Below are 24,234 nucleotides of genomic sequence, written 5' to 3' on the forward strand. Positions count from 1 at the left end.
AAGGCACAAGGGCCTTATATTACTGCCTTCTTCTGGGTCTGCTGCCTGCCTGGTGCTTCCACAACTCCACCACTGGAACGAAGGGAGTGATATTTGCCTGCTTCTGCACTGTCTGGGCCCAAAGCCTTTTGGAAGGGTTGAAAATATCCTCCTTTTGATTGCTGTTGCTTAGTCGCTCAGTCATGTCTGACTCATTGTGACCCCATGAACTATAGTCTACCAGGCTTCTCTGTCCATGGGATTCTCCAGACAAGAATACTGGAGTGGGTTGCCATGCCCTTCTCCTCCTTTGGATTAGGAGATACAAACTGCTATGTATCAAATAAACAACATGGATTTATCATACACCACAGGGAATAGAGCCATTATTTTGTAATAACTTTAAATGGAGTGTATAAAAATATTGAACCACTATGTTGCACACCTGAAACAAACATGACAGTGTAAATCAACTGTGCGTGCATGCTCAGTCACCTCTGTTGTGTCTGACACTTTGCGACCCCATGAACCATAGCCCGCCAGGCTCCTCTGTCCTTGGGATTCTCCAGGCAAGAATACTGGAGTGGGTTGCCATGCTCTCCTCCAGGGGAATCTTCCTGACCCAGGAATTGAACCTGTGTCCCCTGCATCTCCTGCACTGCAGGTGAATTCTTTAACCACGGAGCCACTTGAGAAGCCCAAATCAGGAGGTCAACTAAATGTCCCTCTTGAGCGATAATCAACATTCAATTCCCTAACAATCCTCTCATCCTGAATGCATTTTCACTCAAACAGGGTGGTGGCCAGCATTGCTTTTTGCCAGAAAACACTGTTTTTATTTTTTTCCCAGCTTGTCAAGCAGGATTTCAGTCATTTGGATATTTTTTTGGACTCTTTGAGCTGGACATGACTGGGAAAAAAGCCTCTGTCCTTGCTGTCAGGGTGGGATTACATTTTGGTGGGGAAAGGACTTTGGTGATGAGTTGAGAGGCACATTCATTCATTCACCCATGATTTATTCACTCTAACGCTAAGCCAAAGTCCTGTTAGTCAAGGTCATGTTTAAAGGGCTGTCTGCATATAATGTTGGCTTTAATAATTAGAAAGTGATACGACTGAAGCGACTCAGCAGCAGCAGCAGCACTAATGACAGCGGATGGCCAGCCCGTCCCTGTTTTACTAATAAAACCAGACAGACATGTGAAGAGCTAGATTGAGTCTGAGAACTTCTTACTCTTGTAGGCACTTTGGTGTCTGGGAGGGTGTAGTTGAGGATTTCGTTGAGCAGTGTGTCATCGGTAGGGAGAGGCAAGGGCCCGGGTGAGACACTGGCAACGTCTGTGGAAATTTTAAAAAGAACAATGAGACTGGAGGAGTTTAAAGTAGAACAAGGTGACAATGTCACAATGTCACATGCTTTTCCTGTCACTCTGGAAATTATAGATGTCAGAACTCATTTTCTTTCAAGATCACATAAATATGTTCTTGGGCAAAATATAACTCATACTTTTGATCCCACTTAAATTCCTCATTACTGCTTTCCAGGACCCAAGCTTGATGCTCCCCTAGATGTGTTAGTTAAGTGGTTTTTGCCGAATGAGCTCTGGTTAATTTCTCTATTTGTGACTATATTAAGGACACAAAGATATCTTTTCTTGAATTTGTTTGTTGGAAAATATTGGTAATGATTGCCTCCAAGTGGTAGGATAATGGGTGATTTGGTTTTCCATTTATTCTTTCCTATATTTTCTAAGATTCATGCTATGAATTTGAATTATAAAGTTAGAAATAGTTTTGAAGAAGTGCATTATAAACTGTGTCAACTTCAATTAAGGATTGCTTTTCAAATAACATGCTTTCATGATGATGTGAGTTAAGGTTCAGAAGCAGATGGAATAAGGGCATCTAAGCTTACCTGTTGAAGACACAGGGGTTTGACCAAGCTCTCCTAAGGTCTCCTTTGTGACTACTTCATCTTTTCTATTAGCACAATAGAAAATAAAAAAGAGGTGGTGAAAAGGAGCTTGATGACAACAGAGGGAACACATTTAACACATTTTCTTGTATTTAGACCTAAAAATTAGAGAGAAAGTATACTTTAAAACTAGATATACCTATTCTTTACCTATTCTTTTAATCACATAACTAATCTTGAAATACACTTTCATTGAAGAAAAATTCAAACAACTTCCAAAAAAATTATTTTTGACTCCAGGGTTTTTCCTGAGCACCTTGGCTTTTTGTAGTCCTAGGGAGCATTTTCATGGTAGACAAAGGTTTGGGTGGCTTGATACTTTACAGTCCCATTATGCTCCAACTGTGTCCTTGACATCAAAGACAATTGGTTACACGAACTATGACTGAAACAATCTTGCTAAAATCTCAGACCCTCAAACCTGCAAACTCAGGGAGTCATTAAGTTTATCTGATAAAGTGACTCCTGTGGTTACGATAATGAGAGAGATATAGATTTTTGGATAGTGCAGGTGTATTAAATCCCTATTCTGGACAAAATCATTGCCCACCATGGTGACCTGCTGGGGACTTGTGGGTAGGCTTGCAGTGCCAGGGACTGTCAGTGTGGATGATATCCAAGGGCAAATCCAAGGTCATGGTTATAGGGCTGTCTGGATATAATATTGGCCCATTCTAGCAAGCTTTATTTAGAAAGGAGTAGCAGTAGTGATATCTATTGAAGCATACTGAATGATTTCTCAGTGTAAGCTATCAGGTCTCAGAGGATAGTGTCTGAATTTGTACAACATAGCCGTGATGGACTATTTGATCCTAACAGTAGCTCATGCTGACGGCAGACCAGAAGTAATGGTGAGGTCCTCTGTTGTAGGGTCATGGAGAGGTGGGACTCTCCAGGGGTCTTGAAAGGAAAGCAGGATTTGGATGTGTGGAGAGGAGAAGGCAGGTTCTCCAGACAGAGGAAGACCGCAGGCAGAGCCCAGGATGAACCGGGTGTGGGCTGGACGCGGTGGGGAAGTGTCATGGTGACCACGGTGGAGTCACGGTTTGTGGAGACAAGGCTGGAAAGGTCAGGGGGTGAAAGCTTTGATTAATTAGTTTGGCCTCTTCCTCAGTGGAGGTCCTGACAGGGAACAGATGGCTCACTCAGAGTGTAATCTGAGCAAAGTTTAACAAAGGCCTTGCTAAGTCATGGGACAAGTGTAAGAGCAACCACAAGGGTGAGTGCAGAACACACGGCTGGTAACAGTGAGGGGCCGAAAGCTCCCCTCATCCAGGAGGGGTGAGGAGATGGAGCAGTGATGCCAACCAGAGACCCAGAAGGCTCTGTGGGAAGAGAGGGCTGCCTGACAGGGGCTGAGTGGGGGCTGAAGGAGGCCAACTGTCTGGAAGACTTTGCAGGCTGGGGGTGCAGGAGGTGATGCATTCATTCACCTTGCTCTGCTCTGCCCTCTGGTCTCTGCCCCCCACTGGCTGGTCCTTCCCGGAAGTCAGAGGCCAGGGGAGGCGAGTGAGGCAATCATTCCCGCTCAGCCCTCTGCACAGAGCAGGTTGAGATGTGTGGAGAGGGGAAAATCCCAAGGGCCAGAGGAAGATGTGGGAATATTTTCAAAAGCCTTTGAACAATGTTCAGTGCCAAAAAGGGCCTATCTCAGAGACATAAATCCAGCGGAAGTTATGCAAGGTAAGCAGGAGAAGAGGTTAGAGGCAGGATCAGATTTGACTTTTTTCACTGTGTAAATTAAAAAGGTCCTGGACCAGGTGGTGGCAAAGGGAGCAGAAATGAAGGAACAAATGTGTGAAAAGCATTGTCAGTAATTCCTATAGCTCAATTTATGTCTCTCTCTGCAGCATTATTATCTTCAGATTTAGATTTCTAAATGTTATATAATGTGTGTGATTTGTGAGTTTAGAGTTTGGCAATAGGATCTCTCTTTAATCATTTTATCGAATGCATTTTTCCTTAGCTTTTTTTTTTGAATTTCGATTTTCTTATTTGATATTCAGTTCTTGTTGAAGGCATAGCTCAGTGTTTCAGTAATTTAGTTTGAGAAATACTAACACTTTATAGAATACCAAATGAGAGTTCAAAATTCAGGTTGCTTTCTGATTGCATTAAATATGTTTCCAATGTAACTAATATTTTTCAACAATTCTAGAAACAACTATTTTAATTGCTCTATGTCTTACAAGTAAAAAAACCATATTAGGTAATTGTCACCCAGTATTGCATTCATTTTTATCTGCAAATGTAGTGCAAATATCTATCTCAGTCTATAAGGCCTATCCATTTCCCTTTTATATACTCATTTATCTTCAGAAAAATACATGCACAAATTGTCTGTCAGAATCACCTACTCAGATCTCAGGAGCTGAAATAATATAAAGGCATAATAGATCAGTCTTGCTCCAGTGTGTGATGCTTCAAAAGTCAAGAGCATGCTGCACTCTATTTTGGGTACTTACCTCTCAAGGAAGTTTCTCTGTTTCATTCTCTGCAGAAAGATAAAAAGTCATTTTACCAAGAGACAATGCCAACCGAAGAGCCAGAGTCTATTTTCATTCCTCCTTCTCTTTATTTCAACCTGCCTGTGCAATGTTATTTTGCAGAAATGAAATTACTGTTGACCTTCCCAGATCTTTCCAAGCATTTCTTCAACCAACCCATACCCTAGGGAAACTAATTCTAAACGGGCCAGGGCTGGAGGCCTGGGAGCTAGTTTGGACTAACTTACATACCGTGTTTGAACTGACCTGCTGAAGAAGATCCAGGTGCTCCTGGGAATTGCTGAAATTCTTCCCAATGTCGAAGAGGCAGAAGGTCTCCTGTTGGCAGACGCTGACCCAGTCCTGGTATTCTCCCGGCTCAGGGAGGCGATCCAGAAAGATTCGGTAGGCTTCCCACACCGCCTCCTGGCACACTGGAAGGCAGCATGCTTTAGAAGATGCCACATCCTTAGAAGATGCCCTTTTCTCAACCCAAACACAGTCCTTTTAAACCTGGAGAGCTCTGTCATGGCTGATGTTGACACACTAGCTTATAGCCCATAGAGATTAATTCATTCAACAAGTATATATTGAGCAGGGAGAAATATACACCTGGGAGAAATACTCCCAGGTGTATATATATGCACCAGGGAGAAAAATAAAAGAAGAGAGATAGGAATGTGTGTGTGTGTGTGTGTGTGACTGCTTTTTATAATAAGGTGGTTGAAGTCCTCATGATCAACGTGACTTTTGAACAGTTTGGGAAGAGGCCCCAAGGCTGAAGAACATGGAGTGCATTGAAAGACTAGCAAGCAGGTCAGCTGTGGCCAGAGCAAAGCTGAGAGTCATGGAGGATGAACACAGAAGGCTGTGGTGAGAGGCACACGGATGGTACAGGACTTGTAGCCCAGGCGTCTTCTGCTGGGCCACGGGTACCTGGCTGGATCTGCAGATTTTCCAAGGGGTGGACAGTTACACATGTATTTAAGCACTCAGTGCCTAGATCTCAGCTTTCCTCTCACGCTTTCCTAAATTTCCCTAAGGACACGACTTTTCCTTCATCATCTCCCCCTTGGCCAGCATCGTTGCCTGACTCCCCCATCCCTGACCTTCCTGTGGCATGCTGCCCCTGGGCTGCCACACAAAGGGTGTTTGAAATAATTGTGTTTGAGGTTGAGACAGGGAGGGAACTTGGTTGACGGATAGCACATGGTTTTTGCAAGTAGGGCAGTTTCTGATTCTTTGCGTTAGAAGTCCTAATGGAGTCAACAGCTGACACATCATTAAAAATAATGATGGCAAATCATGGTGTGATTGTTAACCTAAAATGCCAGAGGAACTTAAAGAATAAGAATATCACTATAACAGATCTCCATCTGTTCCTGCCTACTTATTTGTGTATCACGTATTCCTAGCATTTAAGTGAAACTAAGGAAAAGAATAGAGATAAAATTGATGTTAAGTTCTGTCTAATGTTTGTAATGCATAACAGAAATAATAAATAATGGCACATGAATTAATAGAGGAAAGGAACAGCACCAAAGCAACCCCATCTCTCCAGGGCAGAGGTTAGGAGAGCTTAAGCTACAGGCTCTTCATTTAAATTGGCCCTTTCCAAAGCCTTGCTCCTAACTTTGTATTTATAAACATTAGTTACCCAAAGCTGAATATCTGAGCTTACATGCATCTGTCAGTACAAAAAATAAAAGCTTTTTTGTCAAATTTACATCTACTTACTTTAATCAATAAAATATTAAAAATGATTATAAATATAACTGAATCCAGAAGATATTTCTGAAAATAAGTAAAATAAGTTATTTACTTAGGAAATAAGTTAAAATAATTAATTTCAATTTATGTATATTTTTGATATTGAGGAGTATCTTCAAGCACCCCATAACAGACTTTCAAGCATGACATAAATCACATTAAGATAAGACTCTGCAGTGAGAAGTGGGATGAAAATGTGGGTGTGTGGAAAGAGAGGGACCATGTGACGTTGCCTGCTGTAGGAAGAGGTGTTCATGCATTTGTAAAGAGTATTTGATGGTAAGTATTGAGACTGTCAACTCGTCGCATGAGGTGGCCAAAGTATTGCAGTTTCAGCATTAGCATCAGTCCTTCCAATGAACACCCAGGATTGATCTCCTTTAGAATGTACTGGTTGGATCTCCTTGCAGTCCAAGGGACTCTCAAGAGTCTTCTCCAACACCACAGTTCAAAAGCATCAATTCTTCGGCGATCAGCTAGGAAAGGTTGGGGGCAGGAGGAGAAGGGGACAACAGAGAATGAGATGGCTGGATGGCATCACCGACTCTGTGCACATGAGTTTGAGAGAACTCTGGGAGTTGGTGATGGACAGGGAGGCCTGGCGTGCTGTGATTCATGGGGTCACGGAGAGTTGGACACGACTGAGTGACTGAACTGAACTGAACTGAACTGATTGAGGTTGTGGAGAAGGCAATGGCACCCCACTCCAGTACTCTTGCCTGGAAAATCCCATGGACGGAGGAGCCTGGTAGGCTGCAGTCCATGGCGTCGCTAGGAGTCAGACACGACCGAGCGACTTCACTTTCCCTTTTCCCTTTCATGCATTGGAGAAGGAAATGGCAACCCACTTCAGTTTCCCTGCCTGGAGAATCCCAGGGACGGGGGAGCCTGGTGGGCTGCTGTCTATGGGGTCGCACAGAGTCAGACAGGACTGAAGCGACTTAGCAGCAGCAGCAACATTGAGCCTGTGGTAGACTCCACTGTATATGGCAGAATGCTCTAACTCCTGTTTTATTTTCAATATCAATATTTACAGCTCACCAAACTTACACCTTATCCAATTATTTAAGCTTATAATGAAAACTTTAGAAGAATGCAGTCAGTCAGTTCAGTTGCTCAGTCATGTCTGACTCTTTGCACCCCATGGACTGCAGCACACCAGGCTTCCCTGTCCATCACCAGCTCCTGGAGCCTGCTCAGACTCATGTCCATCAAGTTGGTGATGCCATCCAACCATCTCATCCTTTGGGTCCCCTTCTCCTCCTGTCTTCCATCTTTCCCAGGATCAGGGTCTTTTCCAATGAGTCAGTTCTTTGAATCAGATATTGATGTGAAAGTATCAAAGTATTGGAGCTTCAGCTTCAGCATCAATCCTTCCAATGAATATTTAGGACTGATTTCCTTTAGGATTGGCTGGTTGGATCTCCTTGCAGTCCAAGGGACTCTCAAGAGTCTTCTCCAACACCACAGTTCAAAAGCATCAGTTCTTCAGAGCTCAGCTTTCTTTATGGTCCAGCTCTCACATCCATACATGATTACTGAAAAAAAACCATAGCTTTGACTACACAGACCTTTGTTGGCAAAGTGATGTCTCTGCTTTTTAATATGCTATCTAGGTTGGTCATAGCTTTTCTTCCAAGGAGCAAGCGTCTTTTGATTTCATGGCTGCAGTCACCAACTGCAGTGATTTGAAGCCCAAGAAAATAAAGTCTCTCACTGTTTCCACAGTTTCCCCATCTGCATCTACCTGCCATGAAGTGATGGCATGCAAGGGGGCACTGAATTTACACATTATTTTAGGGGATTAAGTTAGATTTTTTAAAAAGTTAGATGATTTCAGTCATAAGCAATTGCAATATGTTGATTATTCCTTCTGGAAGGATGGGGAGCAAGTGGAGGCTTTGGAACAGAAGTTGACATCATCTGTCTTTCTAGAGAAACCCTCTGAATGCCAGGCAGAGAAAAAGAATTGTGAGTCGTGGGGAGGAACGAGGTATGAGAAACCTAGTTTGGAGACTTTTATTCCTATGATTTACCCTCCCACACTCCCCATCTGGTCCGCATCTGGGTTTCTTTTAGCTTTCTGTTTTGAGAAACAAAGAATTCCAGACCAACAGAATCTCAGGTCATTTATCATCAACGTGACCAGAACCCATAGAGCTGGGGGTGGGCACAGCTCCTGCCACTCGGAATGAGCCATTTGAGTTGTCCACCTATGAAGTGTGTGTTCCCTGGAGTTCTTCCTACATCACCAAACAGCCTAGGCTGAGACATTCAGCAGAAAGCCTGAGGTCCTGTGGTCAGATATCAAGTAACTGTGAAGAGACTGGGGACTCAAGGCTCTGATTTCTCCAAAATTCTATGACAATCCTTCCCAACCAATTCAGAGAAGGATGGTGTAGAGTGGTATACCAAAGGGTTAGAAAATTCCAGACGCTTCCCAGCCCCTGAGATCTTTTGATACCTCAACTTACAAGGTTTTTTATTTGCTATGCCTTCAGTAAGGATGGATGACTGTCCCAGTGAGTCACGGGCTGGTGCCCCTGTTCTCCTGATCACAAAAAGAGTCTTTCTCCTGGTCTGTGCTGAGCTTCCAGGAAGGTAAGAAAATGACATCAGAGGAGTCACCAAAAAAAAAAAAAATTTTTTTTTGTCCCTCAAAAATAGTCTAAAGAAAAGACACTGGCCCCTAGATACATCCTAACATTTTGATCTCTAGAAACTAAAATGCCTTAGGGAAATAATTCTTTAAGCAGCTTCAGCCATTTGTGCTTCAGGGAGAATGTTCTCTCAGAACATTGGTGAAAAGTTTTAATGGGGACAAGGGCTTTCTGTGTCCCCAAGGTATAAGAAAGGGTGACAGGCAAAAGAGCAGGATTATCTGGGCAAATTATGAAAATGCAGGTTATGAAGTATGTTGGCTGTGGAGTCTGAGAACCAGCATCTTTAGTTGGTTTCCAGATGATGATGATACCGCCGGTTTGTGGACAGCAATTTGAGCAGCAAGAACCAGGTTTCCCTCCGCCTTTGGCTTTCTCTGGGTCACACAGTAACACGAAAGAGAGATCTAACGTCTATCTACTTTTAATATTGGGTTTGGGAGAGAGGGAAGAGAGGCAGAGGAAGGGAGAGAAGTGGGGAGATGTGGGACAAGTGGCTCCTCAAAGCACTCCCGGAGGGCGCTGAAGGGAGGCAGCCCCAGCAGTCGTCTGGGTGGGAGCACAGGGTTCTGCCTGGGAAGCTACCAGAAATGACCTTGGCTCTTGTGTCTGTGCTTTCTGATGAGCATGCCTGTGATTCCATCAGGAAGCACAGAACATTTTCCCTTGTGTTGCTTTAAGGATTGGGAAAAGAAATAGCTCAATATTCCATTTGATTTGAGGAGTATGGATGCTGTCTCCCTAAATTTGAAAGATAATTATGTAAAAGCAGCTATGAAAACAATAAGTGGGTTACTCTGTCAGAGAAACGCCACTTTATAGCTGGGTCTTAGTTCTAGTTTCTTTGTGAAACAATTTGTTAGACTTAAGAACACTATGCTGATGAATAGTAAAATTTCATATCACCCAGGGGCAGCCATAAAGATAACGGGATGTCGTTGCTGTGGGGAGAAAACAGTGTCTTGTTTCATCCAGGGAAGCAAGAATGAAAGAGGCAAACCTAATCAAGGATAAAGAGCTATGAATAAAATTCAGAGGGAAGAATTTGGTTGCAGCAATGAGTAGTCTAGTCTGCAATTCCTGTGATTAATCTTATTTGTGAATGTCATAAAAGATTAGAAGCTACATGAAAATAGTCAGCATTAGCTGTGTTCATGGTCAGTGCGATGCATATATTATGCATTTGTTTTTCTATCTATTAACAAATAACATGAAATTTACCAGTGTCATTAGCTGACTACTGTGTCGTCACATTCAAAATGAATGCTTTACAAGCAGCACTGTCTTTTCTTCGCACTTTCAATGACTTCCTGCATCCATCAATAAGCGTTTACTGAGAAACTGCTACGCAGAGGTGCTGGGCTAAATATTATATTGATAAAGAATATTAATATACTGAACTTGATTTTCTGTAATTAGAGTCCTCCTTCTGACTCTGATCCAGTACCTGTCATTTCTCTGCAGGTGTGGTTTCTGTCAAAAAGCAAGTATCTCTTTACTTTACATAAAAGGAGGCACACAAGGAACATAAGGCTTGGTATTTTTGATACCGTTAGTTAATGATGCTTCCCCAAGTCAATGAGAATGCCCCACATTAATTTCAATCCTTGCACATCTTATAGATGTAAATACTTCAGAATTTGGTGAGATGTTAGTGTGAAGACATACTGTTCAGTTGTCATAACGTGTAGCACATCAAGGCTAGAATTGAACCAGCTTGCTCTGGTCAATAAGTCTGGAGCAGGGTGACTGTGTTGTTTGAAATAGAAGCAAACGTCTGTTATGATCAAGGTAAATCTCCTCAGCGTTCACAGGGAAGGTGAACTGAGTTTAGAATTCAGCCAGCAAGACTCTTTGCATAATATGGGGCTACCTGGGGATGTAATTATTGTTTAGTCCCTAAGTCGTGTCTGACTCTTTGTGACTCCGGGCACTGTAGACCGCCAGGCTCCTCAGTCCGTGGGATTTCCCAGACAAGAATACTGGAGTGGGTTGCCATTTCCTTCTCCAGGGAATCTTCCTGGCCTAGGGACCCAACTCGAGTCTCCTGCATTGGCAGGCAGATTCTTTACCACTGAGCCAGCAGGGAAGTCGTGGGGATGTAATAGAAGCTATCAAAGATCCTTTCTTCCATTTAAATGAGCCATGGGAATTTTTTTCATCTGTTGTAAGTGAATGACAAGGACAGCCGCTGATGGCTGTGGTGTGATTGAACTCCATCATCATTTCCGAGAGTGCTCTAAGAGTCCCGCGATATTGTAACTCTGCTGGAAGCCACGGTAATTGTGTTGTAAATCCCGTTAACACCTCTGCCTTTATCTTGGTAACCACTGCTAATTTGTGCCTCTAGGTTTTCCAGCTTCAGGCCTTTTTGCTAAATCAGCAAACTTACCAAGAGGGCAGGGAGGATCAGGATTGTATGCGGTTTTTGAAAAGTGAGATCTTAAGTCATAAATCAATTTGCTTAGTTTCCTGGTGTTGCAATCATTCTTGTGCTTCTTCATAATAACAACATTCGAATTCTGTATTGGGCTTTGGCAGAAATAAAACAGAGGTGAAACCCGTAGGTGAAGGCTTTCTGGTGGCTCGTTAAATGCCCTGTTGGTTCTGTGTGGCAGAGGACACGGCTTTAAGACTTACAAACACAGATCTACCATAGTTTCAAAGGTTTATTATTCACAGCTCTCAGTTCAGTTGGCTATTTTGTATGACTATGTGACTGAAGCAGAAACTGGAGGTCCTGGGCTGAAGACAACCTAGGTATGGATGAAAGAGAAGAGACAAACAGAGGGGAAGTCTGAACAGGCTACATCTCTTTGCTTACCTCTCAATCTATAATAAGCTTGAAGACTGGCTAAAATCTGTTCCATGGATTCCTGTGGACAGACTTTAACCCCAGTTGGGAAAAACGCTGATCTTTTGGTTCGATGCTTTGCCAAATCGAATATTCGTCTTATGGTTGACACTTTGTATGTTTTTGCGGTATTTTTGGTTGCTTCAATTCTTGGGGCATTATCTATATCTTTAATTTCAGAACCGTATATTTTAATGGAGAGATCTGTAAAAGAAAGATTGATTTCCTGGTAACAGTACTCAGCCATAAAAAAGAATATTTGCACAAATGTGGATGGACCTAGAAATTATCATATTACGTGAAGTAAGTCAAAGACAAACAGCATATGATATTGCTTGTATGTGGAATCTAAGAAAATGATACAGATGAGTTTATTTACAAAACAGAAACAGATTCACAGACATAGAAAACAAACTTATGGTTACCAAAGGGGAAAGGAGGGTGAGGGATAAATAGGACACCTGGGATTAACAGATACACACTACTGCATGTAACATAGATAAGCAACAAGGTCTACTATATAACGTGCTTAGTTGCTCAGTCATGTCTGACTCTTTGCAGCCCCATGGACTGTAGCCTGTCAGGCTCCCCTCTCCATGGGGATTCTCTAGGCAGGAACACTGGAGTGGGTTGCCATGCCCTCCTCCAGGGGATCTTCCCAACTCAGGGATCAAACTGAGGTTTCCGGCATTGTAGGTGGATTCTTTACCATCTGAGCCACCAGGGAGGCCCACTATATAACATAGGGAGCTATATTTAATATTTCATAATAACCTATAATGGGAAAAATCTGAAAAAGAACATATACATGTGCATAACGGAATCACTTTGTTGTATACCTGAAGCACTGTAAATCAACTATATTTTGATTTAAAAAAAGATCGCTTTCCTGGTGAACATATACATTTGTGTGCTATAGGCGAAGCATACGATAAATGGATAGAGAAAACTAAAAACTGATCCTGTGGCTTATGGAAGTTTTATTTTAATGCAAATGTCAAATTCCAATGATAAAGCATTTTTAGAAATCAGGGAATAGCAGAATGAGCCGATCAAGTGTATTTTTTAAAAAAGTCTCGAATCATCTTGCCTTTAGGAACTGCCAAATATTGAAACCATTTCCCACACATCTCTCTAAAAATCACTCCCCACTTAGCACTCAAGCCTCCCGAGAGATGCCTCTTTTGATAGATATTATAATTCGAGTAGGGAATAACATGGCATTGTGGTACCCAGAGATGTGCTCTCGATGAGGAAGCGAAGTGCTTCTAAAAACCGAAGGAAAAAAATGCAACCAAACAACCTCTCTGCCCATTAGCGGCAGCCCTAGGTGTTCTGTGCAGGCAGGGCTCTGGGGCTGGCAGTGCGGTTTAAAGGGATTTGAGGTGTTAGAATTTCATTTACAGAGCACGCTTGATATTTTATGAAAGATGATGAGAGAAGGGGTGGAGGACAGGCCAAAGAGAGGGTGTTGGCAGAGGATTACACTCCTGGAGCCATTCATCTGGCCGCCACTGCGCTGTCTGGTAGGGTGAGGTCTGGAGTTCATTCATTTGTAACTTTGTGGGCCTCTCATAAAAATACCTTACATTCACAGAGCAGTATTTTATTTTGAGTTTTCTTCCATATGTGTTATTTCTTATCACTCTCACAAAAGCTCTACTATATAGATGTGCATGCATGCTAAGGCACTTCAATCTTTCAGACTCTTTGCGATCCTATGGACGACGGCCCACCGGGCTCCTCTCTCCGTGGGCTTCTCCAGGCAAGAATACTGGAGTGGGTTGCATGCCCTTCTTCAGGGGATCTTCCCAACCTAGGGACTGAACCCACATCTCCTGTACCTCCTGCACTGCAGGCAGATTCTTTACCGCTGAGCCACAGGGGAAACCCCACTATATAGATGAAACAGATGCTATTTTATATCTCCGTTGACCACCCAGTTGGGTACTGGGGTCCAGAGCTGTCAGAGCATGTTAACAGTGTGGTCACATCTCCATTCCTCCCCTCCCATTCCACCTCATTCCTTTTAGCCAGTCTACTGTTTAAGAGATGAATTACTGATGACTGGGGACCACTTACTCTGGCCCTTGGAGACCACCAGCATGTGGCTTACAAAGACTGATACTCTCTCTTTACTAAAGAAGGCCCTCCACCCCTCAGCTTCTGAAATATGGTCCAGATGAGGGGATCAAGCAGAAATGTAAGCACGTAGCTGCAGAGCAACTCAAACCTTGACGCAAAGCACAAAAACCCCTCCTTCACTGGGGGTGGGGTGGGTGGTCTGACGGAGTCCAGGTAGGAACACATTCTCTGTCACATTGAGGAAGCTCAGAGGACAGTGCCAGTCTTGGGGGGTGACCCATTCTTAGAGACTCGTCTGCTCACCCAGGCAGGCACCAGAGCAATAGAATGGAATCTTTGGTTGGAACACAGGGATCGGCAGCTTCTGAAGGTATCCAGGTGATTCCAAGATGCAGACAGGTTTGGGAACCACTGTTTGTGGATCTGTAAGGAGACCTCCACTGAAGAGTCAGGAGAGCCCTCTTCACGTTGGCTTAAACAATAAGGAAGTTATTACTGCGTATGAAAGAGAGCTAAAAGGGAAGAACTGCCTGGTGCAGTGAAACCCTGATTGCCTTTCTACTGCTCTCTCATTTTCTCTGCTCCATCCCCTCACGTGGGACTTTATTTGTAGGCCAGCTTCCACCAAATTAAATGTGCTTGCCCTGTTCATGTTGAAAAATAGCCTTTCCCAACAGTCTGGCTGATCCATGCCATGTGTTTGGATGAATACCACCTGCCAATGGGGATACGCTGGCACTATCAGCTTGAACCGAGTGGTCCCCCGCAGGGAACTGGGATGATCCTGAGTGGCTCATTCTAACTGGAGGTAGGGGTCAGCCTTCCCTCTGTCAGGTGGGTTGCACGGCAGAGTGGAAGGTGACCATTCCACATCAGGGCAAATGCTGCCCGAAGGGGATTCTGGAAGTTGAATTCACAGCCATGAGTGGCCACTGCAGTTGGTAAGATGGGGATTTTAGTTTAGGAATGTTAATTTTTAATAAACTCTTTTCAACATTCACAAAGTTTTGTGATCGTATTTCAGTCGCCACTAAGAACGGAAGAGAGAAAAATGTGCATCATCGGATAATTCTGAGCCTCTCTGGGGTGGTGAGCACAGACCCCACTCGGGGGGCTCGTGCGCCCACACTCCTGCACCCCCATCCTTGGCACAGTGCCTGCCTGCAGTGGGGGCCTTGCTCTTAGGCTGGTCTTGCTCTCGCCTGAGCCAAAGTCTTTGGTCCTTTGGGGTTGGTCTATTCTTACTTGCTTGTTATGCTCTGGTCGAACCCTCTGAATGGCTTGGTTTGGGAATAGTATTTCCACTCTGGCTCTGGGAACAATGCCCCCATCCTGGGATTTTTCCCAATCAGATCCCTTGGGATCTTAACACTTTGCTGATACCCAGGCTCGCTCACAGAGATCCTGCTAGATCTATGACTTTGGACGTCATCTTATCAGAGTGGGAACAGAAGGAGAGATGAGAAGATCACAGATTTCCCTGTTTCCCTGCATTCTCATGGGATCTGACCTATTCCCTTTCCCTACCAGGGTCGATCTTTCACAAACCTCCACGTGTCTGGAAGTCCACGTCGCTCGTGGTCAACAATGAGGTGAACTAGGAGGGTGTGGGACTTGGTGTGCTTTGGGTCTCCTGATTTCTTGCTGCTGTCCTTTCATTCTCACATGTGTCCCTGCTTGGAAAATAAATTACACAGTCACCCAGTTTTTCAGATCTCCTTGTGGGAGGAGACCTAATGCAGGGACTCTGCAAACGGCTGCCTCCCTCCTCAAGGGAACACCTAGTTCCATTTTTGAATGTCTACTTAGATAATTCTTTCCTTTGAGCTGAAAATTATTTCCCAGTACCTTCCACACATTAGTTCTACTTCTGCCCTCTGGTCTAGCAAAGACCAAGTTACAGATGCTTCCACAAGCAGTTCCTTGTGTTTTCGCTGTATTAGGCAGTTTTTTACTTTAGGATAAACATCCTCTACCTTTCTTTGGTTTCTTGCATCACCTAAGTATCAGATTCCCCAGCCTTCTGTGTTTCTGCAGATCACATGAAGCCACAGGGGACCCACTATGATAATACTCTCATTTGAGCGGGGTGCCCCCATCCCCTGTCATCTCTAGAGAAAATGTGGGCAAGATTTTTGAGAAAAGAGGCTTAAGGTTACCTGGGTTCAAGGATATTTACAAGACAGGCTACATTGATGAAGTCTGTCTTTCCCAAGGATTTCAAATAAAATAAACAAAAAATATGTAAATAATTGAAACATGGAATGTTACAGATTTAGATGAAGTAAGAAGAGCTGATATTTATTGGAGCTAATGAAAGCCCTCTTGGGTAAAATAATTAGATCACATTAGATGCTGTCCTCCAGTGTTACATAAATTGTAATGTTGATGTTGAACTGAACTCCGATTCTCTGGATACATTTTTATGAGTTGATACTTTTAGTTTATGTAAGTATTTGGAATGTATGGGGTAAAAGTTTAATGAGAATGAATTGAGAGTTGAAAGACTTGCCACAAACAGGCAGTGCATTTAATAGATCGGAAAATTTTTTTGAGGCAGAAAATATTTCTCTAAGACAGTGACAAAACATAAGTATAACCTGTATGATGATGAATTGGCTGTCATCAACAACTGTCTCTCGATGAAGTTCAAAGTTACAAAGAGAAAGGCAAAGTGATTTCATTAAAAAAAAAGCTCTATGTTTTTCAGAGTATTAGAAAAATTTAGTTAAATATGCATTTGGATAACAATAAATGCAGTTGAGCTATATTATATTGTAGATTAGTCATAAAGAAAATAACCCATAAGCCAGTAGTTTTGGGAAATAGTCATATCATTGAATGAAGGAAAGTGGATATTAATATACCTGCCTATTCAGAACTTCGAAGTACAGAGGTGGTGGTGGTGATTTAGTTGCTAAGTGGTGTAGGACTCTTGTGACCCCATGCACTCTAGCCCTCCAGGCTCCTCTGTCCATGGGATTCTCCAGGCAAGAATACTGGAGTGGGTTGCTATTCATTCTCCAGGAGATAGTCCCAACCCAGGGATCAAACCTGTGTCTCCGGCGTTACAGGCAGATTCTTTACCACTGAGCTGCCAGGGAGGAGTAACAGCTAATATTCACGGTGCTTAACTTTTAAATTTAACTTGAATATTTCCATTATTTGTGAAAGAAAAATGTAGCAGCAATGCAAACCACAGGTCACTCCACTATTCAAAATGTTTTAATTAATAGTACCAGCGGTGCCTGCAGCCTTGACTCTGTGACTGACAGCTGTATAAAAGGTGTAAAATTGACCTCTCTCTCTGAATTTTCTCACCTGTAAAATGGAGACTTTGTGGCTGTCTTACAGGGTTTCTGTGATATTAAATGAGCTACAGTGTTGGGCACAGTAAAAACTCAATAAAAACTCATCCGATAGATCAAGGATTTCGCGTGCTGCTATCGCCCTTCCTTGCAGACGCTCCTGCAAGATACTGCATCGCGGTCCGCAGACTAGACTGCGCATGCCCCATGCATCCCTGAGCTTCCATGCTGCTTGTACATCTCAGGCTTGTGTCTTCGTAGACAAGGGCTCTTTTCTTCCCTCTTTTTTTGCTGGGCTCCTATTTTTCCTTCAAGGTCCAGCTCTCCTTCTCTCTTAAGTTTTCCCAGATCTCAAGTGCAGAATTCATGTGTTGGTTCCTCCAGCCCCTCTGGCCTGGCTCAGATCTTTATTACATTTACTGATTTACTGTATTCACTAAGTTTCTACTGTGTTTCAGGCCCACTGTGGTAGGTAAAGGTAAATTAGGTGAACAAATGTCATGGACCTTGTGTGTAGTGCTTGCTTTGTCCTGCCTTGCACAGTAATTTGTTGTAAATAAATGACTTTAGATTGCAAATATCTCTGGATTTGCAAATACCTAGAACTTTTAGGGAGAAGGCAATGGCACCCCACTCTAGTACTCTTGCCTGGAAAATCCCATGGATGGAGGAGCCTGGTGGGCTGCAGCCCGTGGGGTCGCTAGGAGTCGGACACGACTGAGCGACTTCCCTTTCATTTTTCACTTTCATGCATTGGAGAAGGAAATGGCAACCCACTCCAGTGTTCTTGCCTGGAGAATCCCAGGAGGAGCCTGGTGGGCTGCTGTCTATGGAGTGACACAGAGTCAGACATGACTGAAGCGACTTGGCAACAGCAGCAGAACTTTTAGACTGCAAATTCCTGTGTGTTATAATCCTATCCTCTCCCCAAGTCACCTCAGGGCTTGCCTAGTACAGTGTTTGTACACAGCAGATATGCAATACATAGCCATTAAGAGAACTAGTGAAAAATTCCTATAGAAATAGTGAGTCTTTTACATATGGGCATGAGTTAATTTGTTTTATAAATCATTAGACTATGAAAAATGGCTTCATATGTCCTGTCAACCTACACTATTGCAATCTTCCTTTGAAACATCTACTCCATTCCACAGTGTTGAATATCAGAGGTTTTGGATACAGTCATCTTATTAAAGATAATATCCTAAGTGAAAAGACAAATAAAAAATTCCTTTGTGAAAGAAAACCAAAAGAACAGAAAGGAGATGGCTTATATACAAATTATAATTTAGTAAAATCATCATCCCCAGAATCTTTCAATTTATCCAAGAGTAAACAAACAAACAAACAGGAAACTGAGTCATTAAAAACATGAGTGTAATAGGAAAGGAAATTAATATTGCCTAGCTCTTTAGGAGGGCAAGCCCTCCACTCTCTTACTCCCAAATATTGTACTTGATAGGCAAAACCATAGCCAGGGTTAAACCCTGCTCTTTGCCTTCTCCTCACTTGCACCCTTGAAGCTGAACTTGGCTGGAGAAAAACAACCATTAGGACTTACTTTAAATTTATGATCCTTAAATAATATCACACTACATTTCTCTGGTCCATTGAGTTTCTCTCTCTTGGAGAACTATGCACAACTTTTCTCAGATTTCCAGCACTTCTTGCCAATTCTCAGTCTCAGCTGATGACCTTGCTTCACATGTTTTTTGAGAGCAGGAGGAACCAGAAGATAGCTTTTTGGATTTCTAGCACTGCATCCGGAGAAGGCAATGGCAAGCCACTCCAGTACTGTTGCCTAAAAAATCCCATGGATGGAGGAGCCTGGTAGGCTGCAGTCCGTGGGGTCGCTAAGGGTCGGACACGACTGAGCGACTTCACTTTCACTTTTCACTTTCACACATTGGAGAAGGAAATGGCAACCCACTCCAGTGTTCTTGCCTGGAGAATCCCAGGGATGGGAGAGCCTGGTGGGCTTCCGTCTATGGGGTCATACAGAGTCGGACACGACTGAAGTGACTTAGCAGCAGCAGCAGCAGCACTGCATCAGCTCACTGGCTGCGTCTGCCCTCAAATACTCACACTTTCCCTTCTGTGACTGATGACTGGTCTGTGCTCCTAAGGCCAGGTCCTTTACTTATGCTCTGGATCCCAGACTTTTCACCTCTCAAGGACATTCTTCCAGAAATGCTCCTTGTTCACCTACTGGATCATTTTTTTCTCTTTCCACTGAATCATTCTTTTTAGCCTGTAGACATTCTATTATTAGAAGATTCTTTCTTGATATCACTTTCCCTCCATTTTTCTATTTGCACTTTCAGCAAAACTCTTTGAAAGATCTGTTTTTACTTCCTTTCCTGAGAAAAGCAAAGTTCTGCATGAGTGAGGAAAGATCCTGTAACATCACCTGCAAAGCTATCAACATTTCCCCGCTTCATTCCCTCCTCTTTTTCCCTTCCTTCTTTTTACTCTTTTACTTAAAAAAATTGATGTTTGCAATGTGCTCATAAGTGAAAAAGTAAAAGCAAAAATTGCTCAGTTGTGTCTGACTCTTTGACCCCATATGCTGCAGCCTGCCAGGCTCCTCTGTCCATGGAATTCTCCCAGCAGGAATACTGGATTGGGTAGCCATTCCCTTCTCCAGGGGATCTTCCCAACCCAGGGATGGAACCCCGGTCTTCCACATTGCAGGTGGATTCTTTACTGTCTGAGCTAGCAGGGAAGCCCAAGAATACTGGAGTGGGTAGCCTATCCTTTCTCCAGGGGATCTTCCGGATCCAGGGATCGAACTGCATTGCTGACGGATTCTTTACCAGCTGAGCCCCGATGTGCTCATAGAGCCCGGTGTATTCAACATGTTATTGCATTACTTCACCAGAAGGTGTCGCTATCCAACACATAATATAATGAAAGCTGCTGCTGCTAAATTGCCTCAACATTGGATAATGAAATCCCAATAATCAGTTCTTTGACTTTGGGATTGTGCCTGTTGAGTACTGACATTTGTTGATGGAGGTGATGGTGAGGGTTGTGATTTTTCAGAAAAGCAGACCATTTGAGGAAGGGCTGAGACTTAATATGCCGAAATGGACTCCCACTGAGCTGGGAGGTACTCCTGAAAGGCCTGGCAGATGGGAAATATTTAGGTGGTGGGAAGGAGGACCACGAATCCACAGGAGACATCTTTCAGCAGACTGAAGAAGGTGGTCGAAACTGAGGTTTTAAGTTGGGGATTAAATTATGTTTCTTTAGAGCCAGACTTCCTGGAATGTGAAGTCAAGTGGGCCTTAGGAAGCATCACTACAAACAAAGCTAGTGGAGGTGATGGAATTCCAGTTGAGCTATTTCAAATCCTAAAGATGATGCTGTGAAAGTCCTGCACTCAATATGCCAGCAAATTTGGAAAACTCAGCAGTGGCCACAGGACTGGAAAAGGTCAGTCTTCATTCCAATCCCAAAGAAAGGCAATGCCAAAGAATGCTCAAACTACTGCACAATTGCACTCATCTCACACGCTAGTAAAGTCATGCTCAAAATTCTCCAAGCTAGGCTTCAGCAATATGTGAACCATGAACTTCCAGATGTTCAAGCTGGTTTTAGAAAAGGCAGAGGCATCAGAGATCAAACTACTAACATCCGCTGGATCATCGAAAAAGCAAGAGAGTTCCAGAAAAACATCTATTTCTGCTTTATTGACTATGCCAAAGCCTTTGACTGTGTGGATCACAACAAACCAGAAAATTCTGAAAGAGATGGGAATACCAGACCACCTGACCTGCCTCTTGAGAAACCTGTATGCAGGTCAGGAAGCAACAGTTAGAACTGTACATGGAACAACAGAATGGTTCCAAATAGGAAAAGGAGTACACCAAGGCTGTACATTGTCACCCTGCTTGTTTAACTTATATGCAGAGTACGTCATGAGGAACGCTGGGCTGGAAGAAGCACAAGCTGGAATCAAGATTGCCGGGAGAAATATTAATAACCTCAGATATGCAGATGACACTACCCTTATGGCAGAAAGCAAAGAAGAACTAAAGAGACTCTTGATGAAAGTGAAAGAGGAGAGTGAAAAAGTTGGCTTAAAACTCAACATTCAGAAAACTAAGATCATGGCATCTGGTCCCATCACTTCATGGGAAATAGATTGGGAAACAGTGGAAACAGGGGCTGACTTCATTACTATTATTATTTTTTTGGCTCCAAAATCACTGCAGATGGTGACTACAGCCATGAAATTAAAAGACGCTTACTCCTTGGAAGGAAAGTTATGACCAACCTAGATAGTATATTAAAAAGCAGAGACATTATTTTGCCAACAAAGGTCTGTGTAGTCAAAGGTATGGTTTTTCCAGTAGTCATGTATGGATGTGAGCGTTGGACTGTGAAGAAAGCTGAGCACCGGAGAATTGATACTTTTGAACTGTGGTGTTGGAGAAGACTCTTGATAGTCCCTTGGACCACAGGGAGATCCAACCAGTCCATCCTAAAGGAGATCAGTCCTCAGTGTCCCTTGGAAGGACTGATGTTGAAACTGAAACTCCAATACTGTGGCCACCTGATGTGAAGAGCTAACTCATTGGAAAAGACCTTGATGTTGGGAAAGATTGAGGGCAGGAGGAGAAGGGGATGACAGAGGATGAGATTGTTGGATGGCATCACTGACTCAATGGATGTGAGTTTGAGTGAACTCCTGGAGTTGGTGATGGACAGGGAGGCCTGGCATGCTGCAGTCCATGGGGTCACAAAGAGTTGGACACGACTGAGCAAGTAAACTGAACTGAACTGAGACACTCAATCCTGGGACTGACCCAAATTGCACCACCCAGGGTAGCAATGACAAGTTTGGAAATATCTAAATGTACCGAAAAGGAAATCAATGAAACAACCATTAGATTAAAATGCTGAATTTCAACATTGTATTACCCAAAGAAAAAGTCAAATCTGGCTGGAGTGGAGAGGCTGCTCTGAAATACTGGGCTTTTGACCCTTCATTTATCGTGTCAAAATTAGATTGTCTGGGCACCGCCTAAGCATGCCCACTAGTTCATGTGAAGGCTAGCCCTTCATTCAAAAGTATCTTTTCCACTCTAGGCTCTAGGTTGGTTCTTTGATACTGACTGGCATCTCGGAAACCATCTCCCTATCACATCACTGAAGAGTTTATTTTTTTCCTTTGTGTACCAAAGTTGGCCTCTAGTCACAGATTGCTTGGGGTTTCAGGTGGCTCAGTGGTAAAGAATCTGCCTGTCAATGCAGGACTTGCCGGAGACATGGGTTCGATACCCAGGTCGGGAAAACCCCTTGGAGGAAGGCATGGCAACACATTCCAGTATTCTTCTCTGAGAGTCCCATGGACAGAAGAGCTTGGCAGGGTAGAGTCCATGGGGGGGGTGGTTCACAAAGAGTTGGGCACAATTTAGTAGACACACACACACACACACACACACACACACACACACAGATTGTGTACAAGTTTTCCATTTCAGGGCTCAGCCTTGCCCTTGAATATACTTCTTTCCAGGTTATGTATTCACGTGGATCTTTACTAACCTGTTCAGACCAGACACTCTTTTCTAGAGAAATATTTTCTCACCATCTAGCCTTGCAGGTTTATAATCTAGGATTACCGTACACGCATAGTGACGGTAATAGACTATAGGAAGAGGAGAATGGGGGTGTTTGTAGCATCATTGTTATAAGAGTAATGGCGGCTGGGCTGGTAAAATCACTTAGTGAACCCATTATGCTTTCCTAAGGGAAAGCGTTTCAATGCCTAATGAATGAATTAACAGGAGTGGAGACGAAAGTTACTGGAATCCTACAGAATAAAAATCTCCATTTGAAGAACAGGACTCCACAGAGAGAAAGTAGATAACACTCCAGGACCAAATCAATGACTGGAAGTCTTAAAAAATAATAATTTAATTTCACATGTGCTTTCCAGACAGACCTTAACAAAAAGAGCAAGCAGTTGTGGCCTTTCTGCAAATGCTCAGTTTGATTATGATCTGTTATATCCCAGTCCGCCCCCTCCATGAGAGGAAATGCTCAATTACCCACTTGAAATTGTTTTTCTAAAAGAGCAAGGGCAACTGAATGTACGTCATGCTTAACATATCTAACATGCCTCAAAAATTACGCAGAGGTACTGAACACCTTGTTTAATGCTGTTCCAGAAAATGGCATGGATTTTAAGCACACTGTCTTCTGCATAATCAAATAGAGATGGCAAAAGCTCCTACCTTCTGCTTTCCCATCTTACGTGTAGTTCCCACTGAACTTCCACCGTGACAACCCCAGTGCAAGTGTGTTGGAGTAAATGATAAAAAAAGGACCATAGGGATTAAGGGCAATTCCAGTGATTTTCTTTTAGGGGAAAGTGAAGGGAATAAACATGTGCTCAGTTACTCTGTTGTATGCGACTCTTTGCGACTCCATGGACTGCAGCCCACCAGGCTCCTCTGTCAATGAAATTTTCCAGGCAAGAACACTGGAGTGGGTTGCCATTTCCTACTCTAGGGGATCTTCCCGACCCAGAGATCTAACCCAAGTTTCCTGTATTGCAGGCGTATTCTTTACCGACTGAGCCGCATGGGAAGCCCTTGAGAGTCAGCAGGCACAGTGATTATCAGTGATGCAGCTGGTGGATGCCACACCACGGGCCTCTCTGAAGCCTTGGAAGCTTGGACGCCATCACAGCCTTCCTTGCCTCCAGCACTAGCCTTGTTCAGCTCCACTTTTCCCTGCTGCGGGTGAAAGCCAGTGCTTCCTCTCTCAAAGAATCAGAGCAGTTGCATTATTTTTCTTCACAATGCAAAAACCAGGTTTGGCCACTGCTTTTGCTACATCAGGAGGAAAGGATTAGGACCTGGGAAAACCATTATAAGAAACAACAGTTCAGTTCAGTCGCTCAGTCGTGTCTGACTCTCCGCGACCCCATGAATCACAGCACTCCAGGCCTCCCTGTCCATCACCAACTCCCGGAGTTCACTCAAACTCATGTCCATCGCCTCGGTGATGCCATCCAGCCATATCATTCTCTGTCATCCCCTTCTCCTCCTGCCCCCAATCCTTCCCAGCATCAGGGTCTTTTCCAGTGAGTCAACTCGTC

General features: G+C 43.4%; 1 protein-coding gene across 1 annotated transcript in view; it reads right to left on the reverse strand.

Annotated features, from left to right (window-relative positions):
• Window positions 1–24,234, reverse strand: part of IMPG1 (interphotoreceptor matrix proteoglycan 1) — a 164,099-nt gene that overhangs the window by 112,409 nt on the left and 27,456 nt on the right. The window contains 7 exon segments of the mRNA XM_055433698.2: window positions 1,214–1,232; window positions 1,234–1,268; window positions 1,270–1,317; window positions 1,908–1,959; window positions 4,420–4,448; window positions 4,708–4,874; window positions 11,695–11,928. Coding sequence (XP_055289673.2) covers window positions 1,214–1,232; window positions 1,234–1,268; window positions 1,270–1,317; window positions 1,908–1,959; window positions 4,420–4,448; window positions 4,708–4,874; window positions 11,695–11,928 — 584 coding nt within the window.

The sequence above is a fragment of the Moschus berezovskii genome, chromosome 10 (genome assembly GCF_049115385.1).
Source record: "Moschus berezovskii isolate FMDL1 chromosome 10, NW_MosBer_1.0, whole genome shotgun sequence".
Lineage (NCBI taxonomy): Eukaryota > Metazoa > Chordata > Mammalia > Artiodactyla > Moschidae > Moschus > Moschus berezovskii.